This window comes from Notolepis coatsorum, assembly GCF_963971535.1.
Source record: "Notolepis coatsorum genome assembly, chromosome: 16".
NCBI classification, from domain to species: Eukaryota; Metazoa; Chordata; class Actinopteri; order Aulopiformes; family Paralepididae; genus Notolepis; species Notolepis coatsorum.
The window spans coordinates 90,728,058-90,753,754 of NC_140180.1; the positions used below are offsets into that span (position 1 = coordinate 90,728,058).

A 25,697-nucleotide genomic window follows, 5' to 3' on the forward strand; every position below is an offset into this window, starting at 1 on the left:
AAGAAACAAAAACACGCTATATGTACAAATTAAGTTGGTAACTCAGGGATGAAAGCTGTTATATCAACATTAAAGGAACACGCCAACATTTTGGGAAATTCAAAAACAGCTTCAAAATCCTCCTTTTTAAGCGTTTAGCTGTCGTGTATTCTGCCAGTCCTTGCATCGAGAGCTCTGACAATCTCTTATCAGAAATGACAATGTTTCAAATGCCATAACTTGGGAGTGACTCCTGTTTACATTTGGATTATGGATTGAGCTTTAAACTGGCTGCTGTTCCGACCCCCCCCCCCCCCCCCCCATTCATTGTGCTAAGCTAGGCTAACGTGCAGCCAGATAGATTTCTACTGAACGCACAGAGAGGAAACTATTTTCTGGTCTCTGACAGGCGAAGACGGTAAGCTAATTTCCCAAAATGTTGGCGTGTTCCTTTAAGACATTACATCAGCAACACTTGTGTTAGAGCTAAATGTGTATATTGAAAACACAGACATTAATTCATCCTCTTTCATCCTTCACAGCCTGGTAACACCTCCCTCTCACCACAGTGTAAACGACAGTAACAAAGTGTGACCTGATTTCATTCAGTGATACGGTTATTGATTTTGAAACGGTTACTGATTATTGATCAGTCTGCAGGCAAAAGTGGCCCAGATCTTTTTCTCCTTTTGCTTATATGACTCTTTCTGACTTCTTATCTTACTTTTTTGAGAAAACAAAAAAAACATGTTGACAGACTGAATAGGATGTTTCTTATCATTCAAAGTAAAATCAGAAAACTTTGCAGATAGGAGGGTTTGTGTTTCAGCCATGTGGTTCAGATACAGGTCAGATTTTTTTTAATGCAACCTCAGTCTGAAAAGTCATATCGGAATTCATGTGACTTTTAAGTCACTCTAGATTGACAATTGTCACAATACTGCTCTGGCGGGAGTCACTCTGTGAATACAAAACATGGAAGACACAGGGCCGGTGAAGTGTGTGACCCCACAAGTATTTGGGGTGACACAATGTGTCCGATATTCAAGAAAAAGCTACTTAATTCTCTGCAGTCTCCCTGCAGAGCCCCCTGCTGTACTCACTGTACACAGATGACTGTGTGGCCAGGTTTAGCTCCAACTCCATAGTGAAGTTTGTGGACGACACGTGGTGGTGGGGCTGATCTCTAACAATGACGAGAAGGCCTATCAGGAGGAGGTTGATGAACTGGCACGCTGGTGCCGGGATAACAGCCTCCTCCAGAACATTGGTAAAACCAAGGAGCTGATCGTGGATTTTAGGAGAATACAGCAGGGGACACACACGCCGCTGTGGATAAACGGGGCTATCGTGGACAGGGTGAGCAGTTTCAAGTACCTGGGAGTCCACATCACAGAGGACCTGACATGGTCTACACACATAGATTCTGTGGTGAAAAAGGCGAATCACCTGAGACAGCTAAGGAAGTTCAGAGTATCGGGGAAGATACTCCACTCCTTCTACTTTTTTACCATGCATATCTTGTGTCTTATCTATTTAATTTTTTCGATGCCTATTTTATTCTATTTTATTATTGTATTTTGCACAATCAATGCGGGCAAGGCCACCCGCATTTCACTGTATGCCCTGGTATGTATCATATGTGACAAATAAACCTCTTGATTCTTGATTTGATTCTTGATTCTAGATGACTGTAATAGTAGCTTCAGCCTCATTACATGAATGTGGAAATGAGAGAGCTGGAATTGAAAGGGTTACTGTAAACTCAGAGAGAAAGTGGGATGCTATATATATATATCTTTTCTCCCCAAAATTTCAATATTAGGAAAATATTGCCACTAAAAGGTTATCAGAAAGTAATTTGTGAATGAATTGTAGTATAAACGTATAAGTTGAACTGGTTGACATGAAACTGAAGTGGGTCCAACTCTTCCAGGAGAAGGCTGCTGGTGTCCCAAGGTCAAGAGGACAGCTGTCTACACAATGTTCTGCTGGTGAGACAGACAGATCTTCGGTGATGAGTTTCCCAAAACTGTCATGGTTGGAACATCTTCATTATTTAGCCCACACACCCCTTCAGCTTAGTCGACCTCTAGTCAACCCTGTCACCACCGGCAGTCAGCCACCCCCCCCCCCCCCCCCCCCCCCAAAATTCATAATTACAAATTACTAAAATATACTGAATAGTCAGACCCTGGACACAGAATGAAATAATAACATACATTTCTTATCTAATTCTAATTTAATTTCTTTTTCCTCTTCTTCTTCAAAATGTAAATAAGTAAGTGGTGGTGACTATACGGTTCAAAGGCCAATATTGGTAGTTGACTATCTATGTTCTCCCATACAATGGTTGACATGCCAAAGAAATGTCAAATGTTATACTAAAGTGAAATATTGAGATAACTCTTGCCTCACTGTCCTATAACAACAGCACCATAATGATCCTAGTGGTGAGATGATGTTTTTGGGGAAACCCAAGATGTGGAAGCTCAATGACCTCTGAAGAACTTCAGGGAGAGCTCGTACCCCAGGAACATGGTGGCGCTCATCGGGAAACCTCGGATGGCGTTGACCGACGCTCCGCGGAAGAACACCTGGAGAGAGAGAGAGAGAGAGAGAGAGAGAGAGAGAGAGAGAGAGAGAGAGAGAGAGAGAGATATTGGAAGGCTGAGTATGTAGACCCAGGATGTTTCGGTCCTCCGGAGGTCTCCGGGGACAGTCTGGACGAGACCACACGGTGTCCAATGACCCATGCGTTGGGTCATTTAGGTACTTGGAGGATCACCCACAAAATGACATCGGAGTGCGATTGGCCTATTTCAAGCCCCGCCATCATGTTATTGGAGGATCAAGAAAAGAGGGCGGGGTTTCAGGTGGTCAATTGCCCATATCTATTGTAACGTATAACATAACTGATAGGGCACACAGACCCTCATCTGCACCTTTGATAACACTGTTTAATTGCTCCTATGCTTATATTCAGAGTTAATTATATAGTTTACACTGCTTATTTTTATCTTTACTATAATTCTATTGCCTATATTTATGTCTTCTACTATTACCATGCCCATCCCTGTACCTCCTCTCCCCCATGCTGCTATGACGTCCGAATTGTCCCAAGGGGATCAATAAAGGAATATCTTATCTTATCTTATCTGTGTGTGCCGCCCACTGCATGACGACATTGTCAATGTGTATGCAATGAATAAAGACGTCTTCAAAGTCCAGTTTTAATTTAATCTTAATTGTTTTATGCTCACAATGAAACACGTTTGATATGAAATCACCACGAGGATGATGAACCTAAAGTCCACACACAAGTGATTACTTCCACAAAATAAAGTCATGGCAAAATACTGTAAAGTAATTTTCAGTGTGGAAAAGAATCTTTAGCAAATGTATCTTTATCACCTGAATTTGAATTGGGAAAGCAACTCTTGTATAACCAAAACCTTTTTATTTGTAATTATAATTATACTGATTCATGGCGACGAGTTCATTAAAGTTCAAACAAACTCAGTTTGTGTTCTTTAATCAAGTTCAAAATAGTTCTCTTTAACGTCACGTTCCAGCTCCAACTGTAAACAGTGTAGAGTTCACCCTGACCCCTGACCCTTGACCCCTTCACACTGTGTTTGTCATCAGATCGGTGTCCGTCTCGTGACCGTCGAGGCAGATGTGTTTCACACAGTTCACCTCAAGTGAACTCTGTCCAAAAAATAACTGTCTGTGATGCAGTGAAAGTCCATAACAAAAACATCTGTTATTACGTTTCTATGAACACCTGTAATGTAATCTCCTAAAGATTAACTATATCGTAATCCACTGGAGTGCTCAAAACTCATTCATGTAATCTGGTTACTTTAGATATACTGTATATTTTTAAATGACCATGCCCAGAAATTCACTAAATATTAAGTTACACAAACAATTAATTTACATTTATAGACTGTACATTCAATAATATTATTATTATCTGCAACCATCGACCAAGTTGATTTGATTTTTTCTCCACGTATTTCTGTAATCTGATTGCTTAAAGGTCCAATCCGTCATTTTCTTTGGCCATATCAATGTGGGGTAAGAACTTTCTTTGCATTGTAAACTGGAAAATATCTTATTTTACTAGTATTTACAAACATAACCAATGTAAACAAAACGTTTTTACAGAAACAAAATATAGCTCAATGGAATTAAAACCTATGTACCTGTATAAAGAGCTCAGTCAATCTACTAGAAAACGAAAAACACGTCTTCATTTCTATTTCGTATGGTGGGAGGCCAGTTCCTATTTTGTATCACTGACTGGGCCTTTGAAGTGACTTGTTTTGTGATCAGATTACTGCAGCCCTTGCTGTCGTTTATCACTGAGGTAACCAGTACACTGTAACTACTGTACAGAAAGATCCTTGGCAGACGCTTGTTGTGGGTCTTGGCTAAAGGCGTGTGTTCAGAGAGAGTGAGAGACATGTGAGATGCAGGATAAAATACCACAGAATTACAGTCCTCAGAAGGGATATCGCTAGTTCATCTCAGGACAGCCTTTCCCTGCTGCGCCTGGATCCTAGATAGATTACATAATTCTATTCACGCAAACTGAAAGGGATTATTATTATTGGAAGTGGGAGATTCAGGAGGGCTGGACGACAGGCTAACGTTTCCCTAGACACATCGAGCAGCTAGGATCCAGGCGCAGGGAAAGGATGTCCTGAACTAGCGATGTCCCTTCTTAGAACTGTAATTCTGTGGTATTTGTCCGGCCCAAGAACACTAAAACAGGCCCTAGACACATCAAGGAACATGTGTTTTAGTGTGCTTGAACCTGTGGGGTTTTCTTGTGGGTTCCAGGTTCTGAAATATCCCAGCATCTGTTTCCATTCGTCAGGTATTGAGAATAAAATGGTTTATCCCCCAAACCTTTCAGGAATTGAGAATAAAATGGTTTATCCCCAAACCTTTCAGGAATTGAGAATAAAATGGTTTATATGTCAGGTTTTAAACTGTGGGAGTATATGTTTCAATTTAATTGTTGGTTTGGTTCTCATCAATCAATATTGTATTGTTATTATCTGCATTGCTTTTATTCTGTCTATTTTATGCAAATTAATGTTATGTCTGCTGTGAAGCACTTTGGGCTACAATTCTTGAATGAAAAGTGCTATACAAATAAAGTTTATTATTATTATTATTATTATTATTATTATTATTATTATTATTATTATTATTATTATTATTATTATTATTATTATTATTATTATTATTATTATTATTATTATTATTATTATTATTATTATTATTATTATTATTATTATTATTATTATTATTATTATTATTATTATTATTATTATTAACTCTTTAACTCATTCACTGCCAGCTATTATCCTTATCCCGTTCTCACTGGGCCACACTAAACTATAGGCATTTTCACTGTGTGTCGCGGTGTTTGCAGGGCTATATCTATATCCTATATTATAGCTATGGAGACAATACTATGGCTCATTTGACAGTAACTATCCCTTGTGCAACATGTAAAAAATAATACATTTTTCATGTATACGTTCGCGTGTTGTCCCGTCGTGAATATTGTATAGTTTGGATGCATGCTACTGTTTCCAAATCAAAGGTATAGGTATTTTTAGGTATTAATTAGGTTAATTACCTTACCTTTGATCAGGGTTATTCCAAAAATAATATTCCAATTGTCTGATCGCGATTTCCAGTATTGATGTCCATCGGGTCCCCGACATAATCTGGCAAAACACATGCATCGAGGGGCCATGGACGCGTTCCAATGTGCTCGGATGAACCGCTAAACTTGCCTGGACCAAAATTCTCCGCCCGGACGACATTAGATGTGACACACAGTCTGGAACAGGGTTTCAAAGGGTGGGCGATACTGCCACCTAGCAGGATCTGGCCGGTATTGCACTCTCGGGGTCTCAGTATGGCTTTTAGCGGTAATAGAGATCCGTGAGACAGAATAGAATATTAAAATAGAAAAAAAGGAAAACGGACCAAAGAACGCGTTCATTGGTTGGCGAGCAAACACGTATATATGTGAATGGGGCAGATTGAGTTAATGGCCATACCCGAGTATAGTTGGGTTATCTCGCCAATGGTTGGGGCGGTTGGGGCTTATCCTTTGATATTTTCCTTTGATCTCCGTTCTATACAGTCAGCCGGAGCCATCTAGGTGTCTATGATTCATCTACCTACGTTGGAATTGCAATGGCGATCGAATATCACCAGGTGGCAGTATCGCCTACCTTTTGAACTCTGATAGAAAGGGAACAGGAGAGGCAATGAATGAAATGGACTATCAACACTCGCTCCTGCAACACTCGCTCCTGCAAAGCAATCGCTAGCAGATCTGCTCGCCTCAAAACCTATAGTGTCCCATAAACACGTATAATTACATATAAACGAGTAATCGCAAACTGGAAAACATGTTTCTATAACGATCACAGTGGCTTACTTTACCGGACATAAACCAAGCGTTTTCTAACGATTGGATTTATTCACACGGCGGCCATTTTGCTCTTAGGTCATGCTCAGGTTGGGATTTTTAAGGTGGGAACAGGGTGGAAAGAAATCCCAACCTGAGCATAAGAGCAAAATGGGTGCTGTGTGAATATGGTCCATTGTAAGGCAGTGGTTCTTAACCACAAGCCCTGAAACCAGAGGAACTCCTATTCTAGTCAAGCAGAGACTTCAACAATAGTGAACTTCAACACAAACTAATGCTTTTTATCTAAATCAATGAATGATTATTTCACAAAAAGAAAGCATTTACACCAAAGGTTATAAACGTGATAATGTATTTGTACAGATGTAGCCCTTAGGACGGTCTGCACTGCCGAGTGGGTTCCGGTGGTTGCCGTATTAACGTATCAACCAGTAGAGGCGCTCGGGTTACACCTGGTTACTTTTCGTCTCTAAGGCAAGCGAAGAAAGCCGTTGCCGAGGGTCATAAAATGCTTAAAATGTTAAATATATGAATTCTGATTCTGTTTTTGTCCTATCCACTATCCTGTGATTATAAAAGAGCTGCGAGCCCCTCGAATAACAGCGCAAACGCGCTCACAGTCAGTTTTCTCACGTTGCATATTATATATATTTGAGCACTTTTTAATTTGTTGATATAATTTGTTTTTTCTTTTATTAGAAAAATTCATTGGATGTGAAAGAAAGTGTCCACCAGATGAGGTTCCACAAGGGTGCTATACGGTACTCACTTGTATCCCCTCGGTCTTGTAGCTGTTCACGATGCAGTGCAGGATGCCCTTGTACTTCCTCTGGTTGTGGGCATCCGCCTGCATCCGGCTCTTCACCACGTCGGCCGGGGTGGCCGTCACCCAGGAGATGGAGCCTGGCAAGAGAGGTCGACAGACCACCGCATTAACACAACGCTCCCCCAAAGCAGAGTCCAATGCTTCTGGGGAGACCGCTGGTGAATGTCATTTCACTATTATTTAACCCTTTCACTGCCACACGACAGAAGGTTAACCCTTTACTAGCACACAACGACTGTTGTGTGGCAGTGAAAGGGTTAACCGTTTGGTAGTGCGGCAGTGAAAGGGTTAACATTCTGTAGTGTGGCAGTGAAAGGGTTAGCTAGTTAATAGGTTAGTGCAGTGGGAGGATGTATAAGAAGGATCTGACCACTGGTTTCTCTCTCCCTATGTACAGTGTGACGGATGGTTATTATGGAACTCTGTGCTCAATCATACAAATAGCTTCTCAGATTGGGGTTCCCTGGGACGACCTTCACCAGAAGCTGAACGGGAGTTGAAGAAGAGGAAGAAAACAATGACATGAATATATCTTCACCCATGCCACGCAGAGGAAGGCCGGTGGAACAGCTTTTGTTGACGGTAACCAATAGCAACCTAACACTAACCACTTGGAACTTTGGACAAGCAAACACACTTTAGAGAACCCGCGGCCAGAGGGACCAACACAGCATGTTAAGAGACGCTCTTCCTCTGTGTCCCTGGTGTAACACTGCCAGGGTTAGGGGTTTGACACCAGCACATTGATATATATTTAGATATATATTGATATTGATATATTTGGGATAAAAGTGTCCACCAGATGGCTTATGGCCATACAGTACAGATTCACACGTTTTATTTGAACGTTTATGGTTTTCACGTGTGTTTTTATGCCTTTTATTTCTTTAATTATTATAATTTCCTATTTAATTTGTTCTTTTAATAATTCTTACAACAGGTATCCCTAACAAGTGTGGCATGAGTAACTATGAATTTCATGGGACATTATGAAGTCAGAACACACAGCAACATTATAATATGTGTTCCAGACAATAAGTATTATTATGCCTAGAGTTAATTACTCTCAGAAACAATTCTGAAAACCTATCTGGCTTTAAGGAGACTTGGGAGTGTGGCTGAACTTTAGAAAGCCATGCTATATACTCTGCTCTATATTATATATATAGCCATAATAAACAGAATGTTACAAGCGAGTAAGCGACCCATTTTATTATCACTAACAATGTCCCAGAAAGTTACAATAAAACTCTAAACATCTGTACTTCTGTACTTCTGTGTACTTTTTGTATCTACAACTGAGTATATTTCTGCTCATCGTGTTTATAGTCCTATATCTATATCTGTATATACTGTAGGTTCCCCTTATACTTATGCTTATTCTTATTCTTATTTTAATACATTTCTGGGAGTGATATTATACCACAAAATCTGCTAGAAACCTCACATAAAATATGTACGAGCAGAGTTGGCCGGGAGGGCGTTGCAGTTCTGGGAAAAGCTCGGCACATATTGGATCATAAAGCGTTATACATTCTGTATTGTTCCCTTTTATTACCATATCTGAATTACTGTGTGGAGGCGTGGGGGAACACGTACACAAGCACTAACAAAAGCACACAAAAAAACAACAACATTGTGTTCGTACTACACTAGAAGACGATGTGTATTTCAATTTGTGGGGTGAATTTGTGCAACTCGGTTAAAAAAATAAGTATTTTTGAGAGGTGCAGTTATGAGGAACGAGGAAGGGGCCTTGTTTCTCTCAGGACTGAGATGCACGTTGTTGTTGTTGTTGTTGTTGTTGTTGTTGTTGTTGTTGTTGTTGTTGTTGTTGTTGTTGTTGTTGTTGTTGTTGTTGTTGTTGTTGTTGTTGTTGTTGTTGTTCTATGTGATTGTTGGGACATGCTGTATGGGCACCTGAATGATGATTATGTTGTGTGTAAAGTTGATCAACAGTAAGGTAATTATTAGATTAATAATAATTACCTTAATTGTAATAAGTTAGATTTGATCGAGACTAAGGTAAATATTTAAGTCGTATGATGAACTTGAAGGTAATTATTTTTGTGTATATATGATAAACAGGGAGGTTCATTACGTTATTTAAGTTGATGTATTTCAGTTTGAACTGACGTGGTCTAAACCTCAAAACACACCAGCGGTGAGAACACATAGTATACAGTACAGCTGTTATTATTTGCTCCCTCCTACTGTACTGTACGTAGTGTTTCCTCCTCTACACGTGGAAGACATTGTCTCCCTGCTGAGGCAAATAAACTTGGACCGTTTGAGATCAAACATTCCTCACATTCGTGCCAGACCCGGCACACAAGAGCTGCATTCAACGGGTCTCCATGTGGAGAAATACTTGTGTCGAAACCCCAACCTTGTAAACATACAAACATACATCTACTATGTATCACTGCTGCAAGTCGTATGCAGTGTTGTAGTCGAGTCACTAAATCCAGTCTCGAGTCCCCAGTGTTCGAGTCCGAGTCCAAGTCCAAGTCCAAGTCACCAAAGAAGAGCCCGAGTCGAGTCCCCATTACCCTAGTCCGAGTCCGAGTCCAAGTCATTTCAAAGGGAGTTTATTTACTTTGTGACACAATAGCCAAACAAATGCACTAGCCATCAATATGGTATGCCAAATTATTAGGGCCTATTACCAGGGGTGTAAAGTACTTGAGTAATTGTACTTTGTTACAATACTTAAGTACTGTTTTGGGGGATTTGTACTTTACTCAAGTATTATTAGGTTTGTATACTTTGTACTTTTAGTCCATTACATTTCAGAGAAAAAAAACATACTTTTTACTCCTTACATTTAAAATGCAGACCTACAAAGTACAAAGTACAAATCTCACAGGTCCAACCATTTTAATTAGTATATTTTAATTGTTTATCTGGCCGAACTAACGTTAACGTTATTAATCCTGCGACCGCAGGTAAACAGCCAATCAAATCCCCATCAATGGAAAATGAACCCGCCCATACCCATGCTGATTGGTCCTTGTGCAACACTAGAAAGCGGGGATCTTTGATTAAACACCTGCTATCAGAAGAATAGACAGTCAGAGCCGCATTATGCTGTGGTTAATATTGTGATATTATTCAGGGTACTCCAGTATTCTGTCTTTAATATTGTGATATAATTCAGGGTACTCCAGTATTCTGTCTTTAATATTTTGATATTATTCAGGGTACTCCAGTATTCTGCCTTTAATATTGTGATATTATTCAGGATAATCCAGTATGCTGTGGTTAATATTGTGATATTATTCAGGATACACCATTCTGTTTTTAATATTGTGATATTATTCATGCTGTGATGTGAATGCCGTCCATGTTAGTTTACCTTCAATGGAGAAGTGCATTAAATAATTTTAATGCAAAAAAAGTGTCCTCTGTTCTTTCATTTCAGCATGGTCTATCGCAGAACACATTCCATTGTGGGCATAGTGTATGCTTGGTTTCATTCCAGCCTTGCCTAAACACCAGCTGATGATTTCACTAATTGGCTCACCTCTTCAACTAACTCACCTGGTGCAATGTATAGTTAAAATGAAAACTTGGCCCACGATGGAATGAGTTTGAGACCCCTGGTCTATCCCTTTCAAAAAATTTACGTTTACTTTTTAGTACTTAAGTACATTTAAAAGTAGGACTTTTTGACTTTTACTCAAGTGTGTTTTTAGCCAGATACTTTGACTTTTACTTGAGTCAGATTTTGAGACGGTACCCATACTTTCACTTAAGTATCATTTCTGGGTACTTTTTACACCCCTGCCTATTACACATATTATTATAATTTTTTTTTTTTTATAATTGTATTCATCAATTAACAAGTCTGAGTCCTCGTCTGCAACTTCCGAGTCCGAATGCAGTCAATGCTCGAGTCCAAGTCCAAGTCCAAGTCGAGTCACGAGTCCTGAAAATCAGTCCAGGACTCGGACTTGAGTACTACAACACTGGTCGTATGGTTCGATCACTCCCCCCGAAACAGAATGAAGAAAGACTTTGGTTTGAATTCAGTTGTTGTTATACTGTTAACCTGAATATACTGTACATTCTCCCAGTGCGCTTCTTCACTTTTTTCCAGGGGATCCTCACGGACCTGAGAGCCACTGTTCTAGGCGGCTTATCGCTCGCGGTATTTCCACTCTCCTTATATTATGTGAGTGACAACAGAGGGGCGGGGCTTGAGTGAGGGGGGCGAAAACTAAAAAACAAACATACCCGCCAGTCCTCCGGCCAGCCAGATGCAGCCGGGGTGAGCGGTGGCCTTGCCGTCCGGGGTCAGCAGGTCGCAGAAGAGGGCGTAGGGGATGAAGTAGAGCGTGTAACCGGGGACGTCCCGCAGCAGCATGGCCCCAGCCCCCCGGTACAGCCCCTGGACGCCCTCGGCCTGCAGGATGCTGCTGATGCAGTGGATGGGGCCGCGGTAGAGCCGCTGGCCGGGCATGCTCACCGAGCGCATGGGGATGTTGGTGGTGCCGCCGGGCGTGTTGCTGGCCAGGTGGAGGTTTTCTGGAGGAGGAGAGGCAGAGGAGGGAACGAGCAGACTGTGACACTCGTACAGCTCATCGACAGAGTCATTCCACGTGAGGCTACAAGCGCCAACATTTGGCACGGTGGTTCTCTCGGGGTCTGCCTTGCAGAAAAACAATGTTGGCCACTTAAAAATCCAACATGGCTGCTGTTTAAAAAATATATATTAATCAGGCCACCCCCGACGATACCGAAATACAGTTTCCGTCATAGAATTTGATAGAGCAGGCATATTTCTGCATCTTCCACCATGAAAAAGACAGATATACAAGAATGAAAACCTCTGTAGAACGTTTCCATCTCATTCCCAGCTAAAATCCTTTCTTCACTCGAGCTTTTCGAGTGAGCTGAGTGAGCTTTACAACTGAGTGAGCCTCTGGAAGACAGTCGGCAGCTAAGGGTTAATGGTAGAACCTGTGAAGTGGAGAAAAGCTAAAAGAACCCAGGCAACGCACCATTCAAACGATGAAGAATAGCCGCACACTCATTGTTCCTTCTAGTGATAATTTATTGGACCGATGTTGTTGACCAACCTTTAATGTTGCCACACAGAAAACTTTAGGCAAAATAGCCCTGCTTGGGTATTGCATCTTGTTTAAATTTTTTGTGTTGATGCAGATAGGGGACAGGTTGCTATTGCTGCTCACACCAGGCTCAGGCTCAGAGGGAGAGGTCTGGAGAAATATTATTATTATTGCATTTTATTTGTCTATGTCTTATTTGGTATCATAAGATCACAGATTACTCATTTGATCTGCATGACTCATGTGACTCGTTTTGACTGTAGATTATGGTACCTGGATGCAGATCTAGGTATCACGGTGTGGTTTATGACTGTTAGCCCTGAGAAGGATTAGATTGGAACACAGAGCAGCACGTGGACGTAGCAGGGTCCGAGTAGGGCTGACCCCTGCTGTTCCTTTGTACTGCCATGCACAAACAAAGTGTTGGGGACAGTTCTGTAGCTCCAGTCGCCTTGAAGCGTGAAGACAAACCAATGCTTTGACTTGTCTATGCTTGGCTCAAGATTCAAGAGGTTTAATCGTCACATACATACACAAGACATAGTGACGTGTTACCAGAGTTAGGTTCTGGAGTTTTCTACCCAGATGTATCATCAAGCCCTTTCTTTTATTATTTATATTTTTTTACCAACTTTCTGATTTGGTATATTCTCCAAAAATCTGGTAGAATTTGTAATGTTGGCAAACAGCTACCTATAGGCAAACGTGTGCCTCGTGGTATTGCAATTAGTTAACTTTTTTGGTTTTTGTCTGATGCATGGGTTAGAGTTGAGTGGGGATAGGGGAGGGGTTGATATTGGTGCCCACACATCAGGTTCTATCAAGAGGGGCCTTGAGAATATATTCTGAAAACTATATATATTCTGAAAACTCCAGAACCTAACTCTGGTAACACGTCACTATGTCTTGTGTATGTATGTGACGATTAAACCTCTTGAATCTTGAGCCAAGCATAGACAAGTCAAAGCATTGGTTATAACCAATATAACCATCAAGTGTCGTCCTTTCTTCCTCCCGAGGGAGTTAACGGCGATCGTCCTGATCGGAGTGTATATTCCACCGCAAGCCAGCAACAAGGTTGCGCTCTCCAGACTACACGACGAGGTAAATAGAATACAAGTGGCGAACGTTAACGCCGCCATTTTAGTGCTGGGTGATTTCAATAGCGCCAATCTGAGAAAGGTATTACCTGACTTCTATCAGCATGTGACTTGCAACACCAGAGGCGGTAACATCCTAGATCACTGTTACACGCAATTTAAAGGTGGCTACAAGGCTCATTCTGATAGTGGCTTTGGTAAATCAGATCACGCGTCAATCTTTCTTTCACCAAAGTACAAACAGAGAATTAAAAGTACTCCTGTAGTCTCGCGAGAGGTGCAGAAATGGGATTTGACGTCAGAGGAGACGCTCCGGTCTGTGTTTCACTACACAGACTGGAATGTGTTCCGCGACACAGATAACATTAATGTCTACACGGAGACAGTGCTGGACTATGTTTGTACTAGGGTGAAAGAAACAATCCCCACTACCACAATGAGAGTTTACCCAAATCAAAAACCCTGGGTAGACAAATCCGTCCGTGAAGCTCTGAGAGAGCGCACCAAAGCATACAACGACGGCCTAGTGGCAGGCAACATGAATGACCACAAGGTGGCGCGATACAACGTAAGGAGGACAGTGTCAGAGGCCAAACGGCGCTACAGGGATAAAATTGAACTCCAGTTTGAACAAGCTGACTCTAGAGCTATGTGGCAGGGGCTCAAAACGATGACAGACTACAAAGGCGCCTCCCTCAAACTGAACAGTGACATCTCCTTAGCAAATGACCTCAATACCTTCTATGCGAGGTTTGATGCTGGTAATAACAACACCAGCTCACAAGCCACGGCAATGGGGGGGGGGGGGTCGGCTGCTGATGGAGGCGCAGTGTTCAGGGTAACAGAGCATGAGGTGAGGCGGACCTTTAAAAAAGTGAATATCAGGAAGGCAGCAGGTCCGGACGGCATCCCCGGCCGCGTCCTAAAAGTCTGTGCCGACCAACTGGCCCCAGTATTCACTGACATATTTAACCTGTCCTTAGAACAGGCTGTCATCCCCACCTGCCTGAAGAAGTCCACTATTATCCCTGTACCCAAAAAATCCAAGCCTGCTTGCCTCAACGACTACCGCCCTGTAGCTCTCACCTCCATAGCCATGAAGTGCTTTGAGAAGCTAGTAAAGGGCTACATCTGCTCCTCCCTCCCCATCAACATGGACCCCCTGCAATTTGCATACCGCCCCAACAGGTCCACGGAGGACGCCATAGCCCATGTGCTGCACACAGCAGCATCACACCTGGACAAGAGGCAGGGGAACTATGTGAGAATGCTATTCATCGACTACAGCTCGGCATTCAATACCATAGTCCCCTCCATACTCATAGCCAAGCTCAGGGACCTGGGCTTGGGCTATGACCTCTGCCAGTGGGTCTTGGACTTCCTGACTGGCAGACCCCAGGTGGTGAGAGCAGGCAACTGCACCTCCTCATCCATCACCCTCAACATAGGGGCCCCCCAGGGCTGTGTTCTGAGTCCCCTCCTCTACTCCCTGTACACACACGACTGTGTGGCTCAGCGGAGTAGCAATACAATCATCAAATTTGCTGACGACACAGTGGTGGTGGGCCTGATCTCTGCCAACGACGAGAGGGCCTACCTGGAAGAGGTCAAGGTCCTGGCGGGATGGTGCCAGGAAAACAGCCTCTCCCTGAACGTCAGCAAAACAAAGGAGATGATTGTGGACTTCAGGAGGTCGGGGGTCAAGGACTACAGCCCCCTCAGCATCGACGGGGCACCGGTTGAGAGAGTCAACAGCTTTAAGTACCTCGGAGCCTACATATCCGAGGACTTGACATGGACCACACACATTGACAGTGTTGTGAAGAAGGCACGACAACGCCTCTACTTCCTCAGGCGCCTAAGGAAGTTCCAAGTCAGTCAGAAGATCCTTAAGAACTTCTACTCATGTACAATAGAGAGCATCTTGACCGGCAACATCACCTCCTGGTTTGGGAATAGCACTGCACAAGACCGAAGCAGACTACAAAGAGTGACACGTTCAGCCGAACGCACAATTGGAGGGGGGCTCCCCACCCTCCAGAACATTTACAACAAGCGTTGCACGGGCAAGGCTAAGAGAATCATTAAAGACTCCAGTCACCCGAACAACTGCCTCTTTGAACTGCTGCGGTCAGGCAAGCGATACCGGAGTCTCAAGGCGAGCACAGAAAGACTCAGAAGAAGCTTCTATCCCCAGGCCATCAGGCTGCTAAACGAACAATGAATGAACACTACACAACAACAACCACCAAACGCACATAGCACACACATCCACACGCACACACTCACTTTAAACAAACACACTGTAGCACCCACTCCACACACTTTATAGCACACACCCACTTTAAACAAACACACTGTAGCACCCACTCCCCACACTTTATATTTATTGATGAAGGATTGCACTACAACTCGTACACCTTACTGTAAATTGTACCTAAAATTGTACCTCATCCCATTTCTGCTTTGCACTAGATAGTACTGTACATTAGTACACTGCATAGTATTGTATATTATATGGTAACTCAGAACATTGTACATATGTCTATACCGAACACTGTGACCTCATTTTTCTTCTTCTAAATGACATGCTATATTATGTTATTTGATACTATCTTGTCTAGCACAGTCTCTGGAGCGTAACAGTAAGAAGCATTTTGTATGAAAGTATTCTGTACTTCTGTATGACAACTATTAAAGAACTTGAACTTGAACTTGAACTTGGTTTGTCTTCACGCTTCAAGGCGACTGGAGCTACAGAACTGTCCCCAACACTTTGTTTGTGCATGGCAGTACAAAGGAACAGCAGGGGTCAGCCCTACTCGGACCCTGCTACTGCTACGTGCTGCTCTGTGTTCCAATCTAATCCTTCTCAGGGCTAACAGTCATAAACCACATCGTGATACCTAGATCTGCATCCAGGTATCATAATCTACAGTCAAAACGAGTCACATGAGTCATGCAGATCAAATGAGTAATCTGTGATCTTATGATACCAAATAAGACATAGACAAATAAAATGCAATAAAGGATTTCAATAAAGGTTTTGCACCTGGGTAGCTCAGTCGGTAGAGTCGGTTGATATCACGCAGCACCAACTCATCGTACGGTACGAGTAGCACAGCTTCTTTGGTAACTAAGATGTGTGGTAAGTGCTGGGAGCTCAGGGTAGGTGTGGCGCTCCACCTCAACATCTCCCTGCTCTATAGCGCCTCGTGAGGGGGATGCCCCCCCCCCCCCCCACGTCCATCCGTCGTTCAGCTGATACCGACAATCCGCCACTCCGACTACTAACTTACTTACTTACTGTACTTCTTCTTACAGTAGAGGAACACGGTTGTAAAATGACACAGACCCTGAGAGATCACACCGAGACTGCATGAAGGATCTGTCGCCCGTATCCCTTTGAACCTTCTCATCTATAGCATATCTCTTGAACATGATGCTGTATCTTCTGTAATCTTGGGGTTTATAACTTTACCTTATTGCATTATCTAGGCTACTGTGTCCTGAGTTAAAAGGTACAGCACTAGAAAGATAAGAGGTGCTTATAGATGCTCCGAAACTACTGAAACATATTCCATTGACCGTATTCACAACACGACGGCCATTTTGCTCTTATGGCATGCTCAGGTTGGGAGCAGCTTGTTTGGGATTGTTCATCTGAAGACTTCAAACTCTGGCCAATCGGCAAGGATGTAACTATGTAACTTTCCCCCCTCGGCGCCTAAATAACATTTCAGACTGAGAAATCCATACAAAGACTAGAAAGAAACATTTCTCATCAGTGTTGTAGTCAAGTCTACAGTCTAGTCAAGTCTAACTAACCTTACTGTCATGCACTTGTCCTAATAAACTAACCTACACTGTAACACGCAACACTTTGATGAATATTGTTACTCAGCTGATAGAGTTGTACCCTTCCTGATGACCTGTCGTACAGAACTTGTAAGTCGCTTTGGATAAAAGCGTCAGCTAAATGACTAAATGTAATGTAATGTAAATGTAAGTCACTAAATCAGTCCGAGTCGAGTCGAGAATCCTCGTCTGCACCTTCCGAGTCCGAATGCAGTCAATGCTCGAGTCCAATTCCAAGTCCAAGTCATCAGTGCTCAAGTCCAAGTCGAGTCACGAGTCCTGAAAATCAGTCCAGGATTCGAGTACTACAACACTGTTTCTCATAATATGTCCCCTCTAAGAATGGAGTAAGCCTTTAAGTAAGTTATATCACACACTTCTCATTATCCTGTACCTACTACAAACGGCTGAGAAAACCATGCTAAAAATATAATTTACTAGAACCAAATAAAATCCACCTGCCAGAAAATCCATTACATAAAAAAATTACATATTTTTATATGGATTTTTTAAGCTTCATTGCATCCAATAACCAACACACTAAAAAAAGAAAGCAAACACCAAATTAAATCACCTGCCATGACGTTCTGCGTCTGCATCTGGAGCCTGATCTTCACCAGATCCACCGGCGCTCCCAGGCTCACGGACATCAGGCCGGTCAACATGCTGGCCACGGTCAGGTCCAGCATGCCGCAGGGGTGCCGCCCGTCGCCATAGCGATACTTGCTTATGAGTCTCTGGGTGTTGCTAAAGAACCCGAACACCACCGAGTTGTAGACGGTGATGCTGGCCAGCGGGAACGACAGGCCCTTGAAGAAGCCCGTCACCTACACGGGGAAGAAAGACTAGATTAGAACTATGTGGAGTCACACTTGATCACGGTCAGGGGTGTAAAAAGTACCCAGGAATTATACTTAAGTGAAAGTATGGGTATCGTCTCAAAATCGTACTCAAGTAAAAGTCAGAGTATCTGGCTAAAAACACACTTGAGTAAAAGTAAAAAAGTTTCTACTTTTAAATGTACTTAAAGGGGAACTCCACTTTTTTTGGAAATTAGCTTATTTAACATCTTCCCTGGAGTTAGACAAGAAGATGCATACCTTTTTTGTCTCTGTGCGTGCATTTTAGCTTTGGGAATAGACGCTCCGTTAGCATAGCTTAGCTTCATCACTGGAAGTGAGGCAGGACAGTAGCCTTACAGTGCCTTACAGTGTATTGCAAGGTCTGACATTGACCAAACTTGATATGCATGACCTTGGTGGGCTCTAGGTCAACTCCTGAAAAGGGAGTCAATGTCAGACTTTGCAATCAAAAGTTAGGGGGCTAATAACCCTTGCCATAATTTCAGTGCGCCCCCTAACTTTTGATTGCAAGGTCTGACATTGACCCCCTTTTCAGGAGTTGACCTAGAGCCCACCAAGGTCATGCATATCAAGTTTGGTCAATGTCAGACCTTGCAATACACTGTAAGGCACTGTAAGGCTACTGTCCTGCCTCACTTCCAGTGATGAAGCTAAGCTATGCTAACGGAGCGTCTATTCCCAAAGCTAAAATGCACGCACAGAGACAAAAAAGGTATGCATCTTCTTGTCTAACTCCAGGGAAGATGTTAAATAAGCTCATTTCCAAAAAAAGTGGAGTTCCCCTTTAAGTACTAAAAAGTAAAAGCTAAAACTTTTTTTTATTGCAAGGGATAGACCAGGGGTCTCAAACTCATTCCATCATGGGCCAAGTTTTCATCTTATATGAAATTATTCTTCTGATAGCAGGTGTCTAATCAAAGATCCCCGCTTTCTAGTCTTGCACAAGGACCAATCAGCATGGGTATGGGCGGGTTCGTTTTTCCATTGATGGGGATTTGATTGGCTGTTTTTAAATAAAGTGCGGCTGCAGGATTAATAACGTTAACGTCAGTTCGGCCAGAGAAACAAATGTACTAATTAAAATAGTTGGACCTGCGAGATTTGTACTTTGTACTTTGTAGGTCTGCATTTTAAATGTAAGGAGTAAAAAGTATGTTTTTTTCCCTCTGTGGTACTACAGGATACTACAAGGTATTACATGGTACTGCAGGGTACTACAATACTACATGGTACTGCAGGATACTACAATGTATTACCTGGCACTACAGGGTACTACAGGATACTACAGGGTATTACATGGTACTGCAGGATACTGTATGGTACTACAGGATGCCACATGGTACTACAATGTATTACCTGGCACTACAGGGTACTACAGGATACTACAGGGTATTACATGGTACTGCAGGATACTGTATGGTACTACAGGATGCCACATGGTACTACAATGTATTACATGGTACTACAGGATACTACAAGGTATTACATGGTACTGCAGGGTACTACATGGTACTGCAGGATACTACAAGGTATTACATGGTACTACAGGGTATTACACGATACTACAAGGTATCACATGGCACGTACAGGGTACGACATGGTACTACAGGGTACTACGAGGTATTTCAGGGTACAAAGAGGGTGCTAATAAAGAGTTTTATAGGGCTGGTAAAAACTGACAATGAGTGGGACTCTGGAGTGAAGGGAAAGAATGCCACTTCCTGGCAGGGTGCGTGGAAGAGGGCTGACGTTCTCATGTGTTTCTGGGAGACTTGACAAAACAACAGCTGTCGTCTGAGCTCTGATAGATTTCTTTTTTTTTTAAACTTGATTTATTGATTTATTGATAAAAACATATACAAAACTCCTGTGTTTATACATTAAACAGATTGTTTTTAGTAATACTGTGCTTCAGCATTACACTAGAGGTTCCAGTAGTAGTGGGCAGTTTGATTTGCCAGGTCCAAAAACCAACGCTTTAAGGAGATCTTTTATTTTTAGAGCATTAACTCTTTGGAATAACCTGCCTCAAAACCTCTGCTGCATTTACAATACATTCACTTTTTAAAATAATCTTAAATTGTATTTAACACTGTCAAGTATTTTGTTTTGTTTTTTGTTTGTTTTCTGTTTCTGTGCTTGCATGTAATTTTAGCCATCTTAATTGTTAGTTTCATTATGCATTGTGTGTTGAGTACTGACTTTTAATAATTTAGTTTTGCAATAATAATTGTTTTTGTATGTTTTTTTTGTGTGGACCCCAGGAAGACTAGCTGGTTGCTATGGCACCAGCTAATGGGGATCCGTAATAAAATAAAATAAATCAAAGATCAACATGTGTATGTGCATTGTCAGGGATAGAACGAAAAGTCCAAGACTTATTTCCATCGTTGTCCCTGTTGTTTCCAAGTTCAAGTGGCGCGTTGGCGTCTGTTTGAAGTGCATTGAGCATTCTTAGTGCATTAATAGTAGTAATCATGTTTAATAAAATAAAATGCATTAAGAGCATTAATCATGGTTCATTGTTGCATTAAAAGCAATAATAATTTTTCAACAATAAAGTGCATAGAGACAATAATCATGGTTCAACAGAGGTTCAGCACATATACAGTTGCACAAACATTACAGTGGAAGTGAGTCATCTAAGGTTGTGGTGATGACTGACAGTCGTTGGTATGTTACATTACCGCATCTTACTGACAAAGCGTATTACTGTAACAATTAGGGATGGGTCATAAAAAACGAATAACTAAATAATTTATTTGACTTTTTTTATCCAGGCCATTGCCTCCAATAATGTCCTGAACCGTGTTGACTGGAAAGCAATTTCCAATTTCAGCCACTAGGAGGGAGCGCAACAACACATCCACTTGAGCTTGAAGCGCTGTACCTGCCTGGCCTCTGGCCTGCATGCGCTGTTATTAGTCATGTCTAGTGTCGGACATGTGGACTAGAGTTGTTCTACCCTGGCACCATGTCCACAAGGCTGTCTCATCAAAAATAAAAACACGTTGTAACTGAGGGGTACAATTCCCTGACTGTATTACTAGATATGATACTTACTACCACTACCTTTGTACTTAATATTCGGCCACCCAGTACACGGCATAAATATATTATGATGAACACTGTCACGTAGATGAAACGGATCCAACACAAATGTACGAATTAGAAATAGGTCTTTATTTCTACACAGCGATGGTGTGTAGAGCAAGCACTTAATCAAATCAATCACATTTATGAATGGAAATTAGTATGCACTTTTATGGCAAGAGTATTCGTCGGTGTTGTGAAGGGCCAGATTAAACCGAATATATATATTTATTTATATATATATATTTAATTGTATTTGTATATTCTCTAATATTCCCTGATATCCCTTGTATATTCCTTGTACAATATGCATTGAATATCCATTCTAGCCTACTGAACATCCCATAATAGTCTCCATTCTACTATTGGTCGAGACCTTGGTGCCAGGCTGCCATACCCCTCAGACCCAGTTCAAACGTACCGCTCGACATGTACGAACAAGTCCTAGTTCCGCGTAGGAATTTGGCTACCGCACCACTAATGGGACTATTTGTTCATAGTGCGTATATATACTGCGCTACTAAAGTAGGACTTTCTTTTCAGTCCAGTTTCTTACCCTCCAATAGAGTCACAGACGTAAAGCCTCCCCGCGATGCCACGTGTGGGAGTAAGGCCAAGTTCGGCCTACCATCGGTATTGAGACATCGTGTATATTAATATTTGAATAGTCATATTTGGCACTATATCGTCGAGTTGGACGTAGTCTATTAAGCTAATAATAGTCTGTTAATATATAGTGCTTCGTGCGGTGAGAATACTACCGTAGTCAGTACCCCATCGTTTCGGGCAGAGAACTGGCTGCTTACCCAGGGTGGTTGACCCTATGTGAAGCTGCACCCGAGGAGCCCCAGAGCCGACGAGCGAGTGGACCTGTATACCGGATTATTCTACCGACGACAGCCCGCCTTCCCAGGCACGGATTATGCTTTGGATACTTTGATTATTCTATGGATAAAGACCCCCGACACTACCGTGTGTTGGAACCCCCCCCCCTGGAGAGGACGCAAGGTGAGGAGACGCTCTGCAAGACGAGGTCTCTCCACATCTCTCCCCCGTGGACCGGAGAGAGCCGGCCCACAAAGAGTCCACCTGCTTTCATCTGTGGTCCAAGGATCGCCGGCGCATTGAACGGCACTACAGTGGGTTCTCCTGGGATACCCTTGGCCGGACGAGGCAGCTGGATTCTACCCCCCCCCCCCCCTCCTACTCCTGTCGGCTTACAAGCGACCGGATTAACCCCCTCTAGTGTATCCAGCCTATAATCATTAAAGTATCATTGCTGTTATTCCTTAACTATTCCAGGTCGTATATTTACCACCTGCGCCTTCAGAGATTGGACATTATCTATTGATATACCGACGAATACTCCTTGCCATAAAAGTGCATACTATTTCAATTCATAAATGTAATTAAGTGATTAAGTGCTTATTCTACACACCATCGCTGTGTAGGAAATAAAGACCTGTTTCTAATTCGTACATTTGTGTTGGATCCGTTTCATCTACGTGAGAGTGTTCATGATAATTGGTCCTTCGAGCCGGAGGGTAATTAGTGTAATATTAATATAGTGTTATTAATATTGAAATGGCCTATGATGAACACTCCACGAAACGATCCTCCTAACCAACGCCCGCAGCGCGAACGACGGCTCCCTCAGTACTTAGAGGCTTACGCTGTCAGTCAACAACCTAGTCTTCTACTAACAGTAAACGCGGTAAAACTAGAAAGTAAAAGTATGTCTAACCCCAACGCCCAGACTACCCCGACCATAGAGGCCCCTACGGGCTCTAATGTAACTGACCAAGTTCACGGTGGGGACCAGTGGGAACCAGACATGACTTCACACCCCGCCAGTACTGAAGAAGTAGTCCCCGATGAGTCCCGGGAGGAATACAACGCTACCGAGAGAGAACTCGGCACGGAAGAAGACGGGGAGAGCACCGTGGAGATAGAGCTCCAAGGCTCCGCAAGGAGTACCCCGAGGGAAGGCTCCCCTATACAACCGCCTTCTCCCAGCGAGGCAGAGAGGACCCTACAGCAGGCATTCCTCGTCAGCCTGAAAGCCTCTACTGAACGCGATAGACTCCAGGGTGAACGCGAACGATTGCAGATTAATCTGTGTAGTTTAGTTATGGTACAGGGTACTACATGGTACCACTGGGTAGTTTACTATAGGGTAGTTTAGTTAGGGTACAGGGTACTACATGGTACCACAGAGTACTACTTGGTACTGCATGGCATTACAGGGTACTACATGGCTTACATAGCTCTACATGGCACCACAGGGTACTACATGGCACTACAGGGTACTACAGGATACTACGGGGTACTACATGGCACTATGGGGTACTATAGGGTACTACATGGCACTACGGGGTACTACATGGCACTACAGGGTACTACATGTCTGCTCCTTTGCAGCACCACAAACATGGGAACTCTCTAACTCTTCCCCCCCCCCCCCCTCTCCCCCCCCCCCCCCCTCCCTCCCCCTTCTCTCTGAGTACCCGTCTCCTGGCGCTGACCAAGGTGATGGATGCCTCGGGGTCTTGGCCAAGCTTGTAGTGACTGCTCTACATGCACCTCCGAGGCATTGGATCAGTTATTCACCGCCGTCTGTCCGTGGTCCTGTCAACTGATTAACAGACTGTTAACAGATTAACAGTCAACGCGGTTTCATTGCTGGGTTAAGTACTTCTATTCTATTCACATAATACGCTTACTTCATATATCTACTCCATTCACATATATGCCTACCACTTGTATCTATTGCTATGTCCGCCTACTACAATCTCATGAGCTGTCTAACGCCTGTCCCGTCTCCCTGTCTTCCTATGACTTGCTGTCCTGGAGTGTTGACCGGAGTGTTGGACGTCCCGTGACGAAGGCCGGGAGATTGCGACCCCCTCTGCGTGCCCCCCTGTCTTCGGAGGTCTCGTAGTGGTGACCGGAGTGCCGGATGTCCCGCGATGATGTCGGGGAGTTCGCGACCCTCTCTGCGCCACCCCCCTTCCCCCTGTCTCCGGCTGTCCCTGAGCAACGACCGGAGTGTTGAATGTCCCGTGACTAAGACGGGGAGGACGTGACCCTCTTGCGCCGCCCCTGTGCCTCAAATAGATCCGCTATCAACTCTATCTTTAATCTTTCAAAATGTTCAGTTGCTATCGCTATTAGCGCTATCTTTAATTTTTCAAAATGTACAGTTGCTATTGCATGCACTCATCTGTGTCTCACCACACACATGAGTGCATGCTTACCAACTGTCCGTCTGCAACACTACTATCACCGACATCTAAGAAGGGAGATCCCCCCTTGAACGGCCCTTCTAAGGTTTCTCTCCTCCACATTGCCTGTGGAGCTTTTTTTCCCTATTGTTAGGTTTTAGTGAGTTTTTCCTTACCTTCGCGTGGGGTATGTCTGGGAGTGCTTGCATTCTTTCATTTATTTGCATTCATCTAAAAAATGTTTGGACCCTATGGTGTTCTTGTTCTGTTCTTGACTTATTGTTATGTTGTCTTCTTGACTTGTTTAAAGAAGACCTGTACGGCCCATGGGGACATTAACGTGTGTTGTCGGGCCCTATAAATAAATTTGATTTGATTTGATTTACAGCAACGGAGCGAAGAAGAGCACATACGCCTGGAAATAAGACGCATTCAGATGGAAGAGAATGTGGCCCGAGACCGAGCAGACAGCCAGCGAGCAGCTGCTGGTGCTCTACGGGACGCAGAGCGCGACAGACAGCAAGCGCAACTAATAGAACAGCTGATCAGACGGACAACACCCTCTCCCTCCGCCAGAGGCTCCAGGAACTCGTCTAGACACACCTCCAGGGCGGCATCCCCTAGCCGAGTAAACAACCCTGAACTTGACCAACAGACGAGGTCTATACCCCCCACAGACCACCTCCCCCCACCGGTCCAAGCGAGACCTAGCAACCGGGAAGGAGCAGCATATCCTGTGGAGAGGCTAAACCAGAGACTACAAGCACTGGATGACCTAACTGAAGACGAAGAGGAAGAGGAGGAGAACCGCGCCCGAAGACAGCACAGTACTCTACCGGACCAGGAGGTCCGGTACAGCCCAGGCTATACTCCCGCGGAGCTGCGCTACAGACCCCCGACTCTATACACGGGTGAGCACGACGCACGACCCGCACCGAGGAACAGCACCTGGACAAGCGGGCCATGGTGATGGATGCCTCGGGGTCTTGGCCAAGCTTGTAGTGACTGCTCTGCATGCACCTCCGAGGCATTGGATCAGTTATTCACCGCCGTCTGTCCGTGGTCCTGTCAACTGATTAACAGACTGTTAACAGATTAACAGTCAACGCGGTTTCATTGCTGGGTTAAGTACTTCTATTCTATTCACATAATACGCTTACTTCATATATCTACTCCATTCACATATATGCCTACCACTTGTATCTATTGC

The 25,697-nt window shown here is 43.3% G+C and overlaps 1 protein-coding gene across 1 annotated transcript in view; it reads right to left on the bottom strand.

Annotated features, from left to right (window-relative positions):
• Nucleotides 1-2,408: 2,408 nt before the first annotated feature.
• The window catches only part of slc25a48 (solute carrier family 25 member 48), a gene marked incomplete at its 5' end in the record, with an annotated part of 44,146 nt that continues 20,857 nt past the window's right edge, over nucleotides 2,409-25,697 (bottom strand). Inside the window, 4 exons of the mRNA XM_084332126.1 lie at nucleotides 2,409-2,576; nucleotides 7,218-7,351; nucleotides 11,514-11,804; nucleotides 17,882-18,134. Coding sequence (XP_084188252.1) covers nucleotides 2,472-2,576; nucleotides 7,218-7,351; nucleotides 11,514-11,804; nucleotides 17,882-18,134 — 783 coding nt within the window. The 3' untranslated portion in view covers nucleotides 2,409-2,471. The remainder of the gene's footprint in view (nucleotides 2,577-7,217; nucleotides 7,352-11,513; nucleotides 11,805-17,881; nucleotides 18,135-25,697) is intronic.